Raw genomic sequence first — 6,819 nt, forward strand, 5'->3', positions numbered from 1 at the left:
CTGCTAGGCTCTCCGGGCTTTTTTTTTTGCGGAAAGTGGAGTTTTATTCAGAAAGGCGACTGCTTTAAGCAGCGCCGCGGTTTTTGGTGTCTTTTCCGCCAAGTGAAGCTCTGGGTTTGGAACGCAAGGGCGGTCATTGGTTTCGATTTGGAATTACGGAAGAGGAATATCGCCCGGCATCTCGGTTCGTGCAGCGCGGCTGCTGTGCCCCATCCTGGAGGAAAGGTCTCGGCTCTGCCTGGGCTGCCTCCCGCCAGCGGGCAGCGGTGAGACCCCCCCCCGCTGGTGGTCCTTTCCCTTACCCCAGACCCTGCCGGTGTCCGTTGTGCCCCTCCATCCATCCCCTCCATCCGTCGGGTACCAGAAGCGTCTGATAAAATGCCATCGATGGAGCCCCTGGCGCTTCTGCTCCCCGGCAAAGCGCTGCGGCGCGTTAATGTAAGACGCAAACGAGTTCTCCCCGGTGCTGCGGGAGTCGGCCTTCGCTCACGGATTTACTTTTGTGCTTAATTAAATAATATTAGGACAGCGTGCAGAAAGAGCGATTGAATTATTGATGGGCTGCCCTAAAAGCTTTCGGATCCTGGCTGGTACGAGGGCTTACCTCTGGATCTGCACTCCATAGCTTAAAGGGTTCGGAGGACCGAGTGCTCTGCCGCTGAACGAGGCTTTTTTTTGTTTGTTTTGCAGAAAATACCGAGGGAGTGTCGCTGCAGCTTGGGAACACCCGAGATTTTATTATTTCTTTCGATCTCAAATTCGTAACGAATGGGAGCGTTTCTGTGGTTCTCGAGACGACGGAGAAGAACCAGCTCTTCACCGTGCACTACGTCTCCAACACCCAACTCATCGCTTTTAAGGACCGAGACATCTACTACGGCATCGGTCCCAGGACTAGCTGGAGCACCCTCACCAGAGACCTGGTCACCGACCTGCGGAAGGGGGTCGGCCTCTCGAACACGAAAGCCGTGAAGCAGACCAAAATCATGCCCAAGAGAGTGGTGCGGCTGGTAGCGAAGGGTAGAGGCTTCCTCGATAACGTCACCATCTCGGCCACCGCTCACATGGCGGCTTTTTTCGCTGCCAGCAACTGGCTGGTGAGGAACCAGGACGAGAGGGGCGGCTGGCCCATCATGGTGACGAGGAAGCTGGGGGAAGGATTTAAGTCCTTGGACCCGGGCTGGTACTCGGCCATGGCGCAAGGACAGGCCATCTCCACGCTGGTGCGGGCGTACCTGCTGACAAAGGACCACGTGTTCCTCAGCTCGGCTCTGCGGGCCACGGCGCCGTACAAGCTGCCGTCGGAGCAGCGCGGGGTGAAAGCCGTCTTCATGAACCGGCACGACTGGTACGAGGAGTACCCCACCTCGCCCAGCTCCTTCGTGCTCAACGGCTTCATGTACTCCTTAATCGGGCTGTATGACTTAAAAGAAACGGCAGGGGAGAAGCTGGGGAAGGAGGCCCGGGTCCTCTACGAGCGGGGCATGGAGTCCCTGAAGGCCATGCTTCCCCTCTACGACACTGGCTCAGGGACCATCTACGACCTTCGGCACTTCATGCTCGGCACCGCTCCCAACCTGGCCCGGTGGGACTATCACACCACCCACATCAACCAGCTCCAGCTCCTCAGCACCATAGACGAGTCGCCCATCTTCAAAGAGTTCGTCAAGAGGTGGAAGAGCTACCTGCGAGGCGGGCGGGCAAAGCACAACTAGAGCTTACAACCAAACCCCCGGGCCCTGCTGCCTCGCGGAGCTCCGCTTGCGAAGGTTGCGTCGGAAATTTTTTACGGACCGTTTCAAAGAAGTGATCCTTAAAACTGATCTCTTGAAATCATTGCATTCCAGCGTGAAACTGTTTGGGTCTGATGGGAAGGATTCGGGAACTTCACCTGTCCTCAGCGCTCCGCGGCGAAACTGTCCGCACGAAGCAAAACCCCTTTGTGCTCCTGAGTTTGGGGACGGTTTTGGGTTGGGGGTTGTTTGGGTTTTTTGGTTTTTCCCTTTTTGTAAGAAAATATTTGCAGAAGCCATACAGGTCTCTAAAGTCCAGCACTTGCCTGAAAAGTTAGTCTGTGGCCTCTTTTAAAATGGAGTTATATGTGTATATGTTGGAACAGCGTAACAGATTATGTGGTGTAACACCGTAAATGTGTATTTACTTGTAGCCTGGGTAGTGGACAGTGTATCTTTTTAAAGGTTTGGGTTTTGTTTTTTTTTTTAATGCGGATTCTTTTCTTGGGGTGAAAACCACACATTTTTAATTTTCTTTTTTTTTTTCCCGCTTCTCTGTATGGAGCTCCTCACGCTGTGTGGTTTCTTTACAGACGTGTGGATGGAAAACACGCAGACGGCATTCGGGCTTCGAAGTCACGTCCCGTTAAGCACAACTCGGTGGGGCTCGCGGAGCTCACCACGCCTGCAGCCTAGTTACCAAATTTGCCATCGCCCGTCAGGTTTGCTGGTGTCATCCCCTCCCCGGTAGCTGGAATCTCTTGTCGTGGAGCCCGATGTTTTGTACTGTATTTTTTTAATTACATCTGAGAGGTTTCTCTAAGCTTTGGCAGCTTCATTCTTTGGGAGGCTTCTCTCGAATTCCTGAGCGTGACGTGGAGCTTGTTTTGTGTAGCACGCGGGAAATTCAATTGGAATTAATTAAGGTTTTCCTGTGATGGTTTTCATTTTTAACCTGCTTGAGAATATCAAGCGTTTCAAAAATGAGAATCACCCCAGAGGGCTTTCCAGCTCCACCTGTGCTTTAATACCAAGGTTCACCTCTGCCTGTTGTCTTACTCGTGGTGTAAGGGGTCGTGACATCTCCGGCACTGCCTTCTTGAGTGTGCTTTGTCTTCGTGGCTCTGCCGAGCGAGCGAGGGGCCCCGTGCAATAACCCAACACGCGCGTCCGAACCCCAACGCTTTGGCTGTACTGCTGTAACGCAGACGGAACCAGGTGGTTTCTTTATCCTCTTTCTCCATCCTTCACCCCCACCATTAGTCTGCCTTCTCGGCGTTCTGGTTGATGCAGAAGAGTAAAACCAACCCGTCCCGTCATGAGATCGGGGCTGTTTAGTTTGGTAGCGGGGCAAATATGGTGTTAGCGGCTCTGCTGAGGCGTGCCGGTGTTTGCTGTAGGAGTCCCGGGCTCGAAAGCTCCGGATGGATGCCGGCACGGGAGGGACGTGGATTAACTTTGGGGTTTCTCCACCCGTCCTGTTACATGTTGTACACGTAGCGGGGGGTTAAGCTTAAGATGTTCATACCGAGGACAAAGTTCATTCAGCTCACGAAAAAGCCGGGCGCAAGGACGATACGCCTCTTTTTTTTGTTCTTTTCTCTCTTTTTTGCTGCTTTTTCTATTTCTCGCAGATGTTTGAAACAGCTTTGTAATTACTTGATCTTCGCAAACGCATGCTCCGATCATATGGCTTCATATGAGAAGTGGATGTCACAGGAGAAATTTCAATACCAAAGGTAGCAGAGGTGAATTTTATTTTTTTTTTAACGTATATGTGAATACACACACACGCGCGCGCGCGCACACAAACCCCAGAAAAATGTGCTTCCTTTATGAATGACTGGTCCTTACTGCGAACGCAGAGACATCTTTCTCCTGCGTGTTTCCTCCGTCTTTTGCCCATTTGTTTGGAGACTCCAGAGAGACTCTTTGGGTACCGCTCAAGAGATGCTATCGGTGCCTTATGGAGGCCAAAATTTCCTTTTTTTTTTTTTTTGATTAATGCCAGTTGAAAAATTGCAGTGTCGCTGCTGTTTCGGTGCTTCCCGAGAGTCAGCCCGGCAGCCGTTGGGTAGGTGAGCTCAGAAGCGTCGGTTGGCCATGCCAACGCCATCGGTCCTGTCACACCACCTCATCCTTAACATCTCCATCGCGGTTTTGTTGGCCTTAGCACACCTAGAAATGAAACCAACCCCCATCAGGGGTTGTAGAACCGAAGAGAGGTAGTGTGGGGGTTTCTCCTGTTGGTTTTTTTTCATTGAGTTGCGCAGTGGAAGAGGATTATTGGACATCGGTGCCCATAATTTCCATGGGATTTGTTTAAGTTGGGGTTTGGGGGTTTGTTTCCAGTCTTCAAACTGACAAAGGTCTTAATTGCTAAGATCTGTTTAACCTTTCCGTGAGGTTTCCTGTACAGAGACTTCATCGGACACACAGTGCGCGTGGGTATATGCAAACCAGTGACACACAAGCACAACTGTACACGTGTGGCAGCGCTGTTTTTTCTTGGCCATTGTGCAAGACATTCACTGAAAGCTGCTATTTTCATTCACCTTGGAATTGTACTTTATTTTTTCTACTTTTTTGTTGGTTTTTTGGTTTTTTTTTTCCTTTTTCCACATGTGGGATATACACCATGTGTTAAATATGCAATAAATTGTTTACAGGATGCTCTTGTGAAGGGTAGTCCTTTGTAAAGCTGTACAGACTTCGCAGTTTAAGCACAATGTGCACATGTTAGTTTTCTATACGGCGAGACATGACTTTTTGCAGAGGGAAAGGTTCTACTATGTTTATATACAAAGTAAATGGATCAACGTTTGTGCTTAATGTAAAGCTGCTTTATAAGACTGTAAAATAAATTTTTTTTTTATCTTAAGGCAAAGATGGGGCGTTTTCATTATTTCCCTGGGTAGCTCCTGCCCTACGCGCGGCTGCAGGTGAGCCCCGATGGGCGCTTGGTGGTTGTGAGATGGCTCCTGCTAGGGAATTTTAGAAGGGTTTTATTGGAAGTAAGATGGAAAATGTTCTTTATCCAACAGTTCGGAGTTGGCTGAGTGGGGATCAGGACCCCGATGGATATTCTCTGTCTGCTCAAGTAAAGTTCACGCAGTATGTTGCCGATGTGAGTTATTCCTGCTAAATGCACCTGGGTTTGAGTTCATCTGATTTTTGTTAAGTAACGATTTTAACTAACTGGTCGCTAACAAATACCCTAACAAAGACGACGGGTGGTCTGCTGAGGTTGCTTGGAACGTGCAAGAAATGCACCAGCCTCTTTTTTTTCAGCTAAAAATGCACAAATCCTATCAAAATCCCCCCAAATTGGGATGGAGGCCACCTCTGCCTTAGCCGCTCCGTGCCAGAAGTGACACGTCCCACCTCGGTGCCGAGGCCGAGGAAAAGTCAGCTCCGATATAACGGCACTTCTGCCTCCGGGTGGGATGACGCGACCTGCACCCGGGATGCCACGTTTGACTCCGCGGTGGATAATTTTGGGTGGCTGCAATGCGCAGAGCGCGTCTTCCGCAGCCGGGCAGAGCTTCAGGACTTGTCTCCTGCTTGCTTGGGGGAAAATATTGATCGTCATTACTTAGCAGTTTGTTAAAAACGTATGAATTGAAAAATAGAAGTGGATTTAAATATGTTGTCGTGGTGATGGATTTGAATGTTTGCTGCTCAGTTTGTGGTGAAAGGAGATACATTTACCATCTGCCTGGAGTGACTGATAACTCCCATGTAGGCGCTGCGCCTCCGGAATGTTAAATAGCTGCTTCTATACTTTACTGATCTCTTCCAAAACCGGCAGGAGCTATTGAAATGCCAACGGCTCAGCGCCGCAGCCTGCCCAACGCGGTGGAGTTCTGCAACGGTGAAGCGCGAATGGTGAAAGACATCCCGGCGCTCACCGGCTCGGATCTTTAGGACAGGAAATATTTTAAGAGCTCACCTTGTCCCCCTGTACTGGGCACTGGTGAGGCCCCACCTCGAGTGCTGTGTTCCGTTTTGGGCCCCTTAGTACAAAAAGGACATTGAGGTGTTGGAGCGTGTCCAGAGAAGGGCAACGGAGCTGGTGAGGGGTCTGGAGGACACGTCTGATGAGGAACGACTGGGGGAACTGGGGGTGTTCAGCCTGGAGAAGAGGGGGCTGAGGGGAGACCTTATCACCTCTACAACCACCTGAAAGGAGGGGGCAGCGAGGGGGGGGCTGAGCTCTTCTCCCCGGTGACGAGTGATAAGACGAGAGGAAATGGGTTCAAGCTATGCCAGGGGAGACTTAGATTGGATATTATTATTATTATTATTATTATTATTATCACATGGAGTGATGGGACGAGGGGGAATGGCTTCAGACGGGCAGAGGGCAGATGGAGATGAGATGTGAGGAAGAACTGTCTCCCTGTGCGGGCGGTGAGCCCCTGGGGCAGGTTGCCCCGAGAAGCTGTGGCTGCCCCATCCCTGGAGGTGTTCAAGGCCAGGTTGGACGGGGCTTGGAGCAACCTGGGCTGGGGGGAGGTGGCCCTGCCCAGGGCAGGGGTGGCACTGGGTGGTCTTCAAGGTCCCTTCCAACCTAAATGATTCTATGACCCTATGACTCCACCGGGGCACCCAGCACCTCCCAGCACCTCCCAGCACCTTCAGCTGCTCGTGTGCGGGAAGCACCTACAAGGACTTGTTTCCGCAAAGCTCATTAGTGGGAGGGGAAAAAAAGAAAAAATCCAAATGGCATCGCTTGGGTGGGGAATACTAACCCATTAATTTGATCATAAAGAAGCCTTTTTATTGAAATCCCGTCTTTATCCCAAGCGCTCGCAGGGCTTGGCTGGATCTTATTAAACGCTCCAATGTTCTACTGTAGCTTTTTGTTTTCCCTGGGCCTTGTTTGAACAATCAAATGTCAGCAGAAGCAGCTGGTGGTAAATGCCATTTCCCTCTGCCCGGGGCCTGCGGGACCGGCTGCCGGGGGCTTAACCCAGAGATGAGCTGCTTAGAGAGAATTAAATATTAATACCGGGTATGGCTCTCTTTAATGCGCCGGGCTGGTGCGGAGCGGGGCCGTACCCCGCCGTGCCTGCGGGGTCAC

The 6,819-nt window shown here is 51.0% G+C and overlaps 1 protein-coding gene across 1 annotated transcript in view; it reads left to right on the forward strand.

Annotated features, from left to right (window-relative positions):
* GLCE (glucuronic acid epimerase) overlaps positions 1-1,715 on the forward strand; it is a 16,494-nt gene extending 14,779 nt beyond the window's left edge. Inside the window, exon 4 of the mRNA XM_009892086.1 lies at positions 691-1,715. Coding sequence (XP_009890388.1) covers positions 691-1,715 — 1,025 coding nt within the window. The remainder of the gene's footprint in view (positions 1-690) is intronic.
* Positions 1,716-6,819: the final 5,104 nt, after the last annotated feature.

Source organism: Charadrius vociferus, unplaced genomic scaffold (assembly GCF_000708025.1).
Source record: "Charadrius vociferus isolate BGI_N301 unplaced genomic scaffold, ASM70802v2 scaffold249, whole genome shotgun sequence".
Lineage (NCBI taxonomy): Eukaryota > Metazoa > Chordata > Aves > Charadriiformes > Charadriidae > Charadrius > Charadrius vociferus.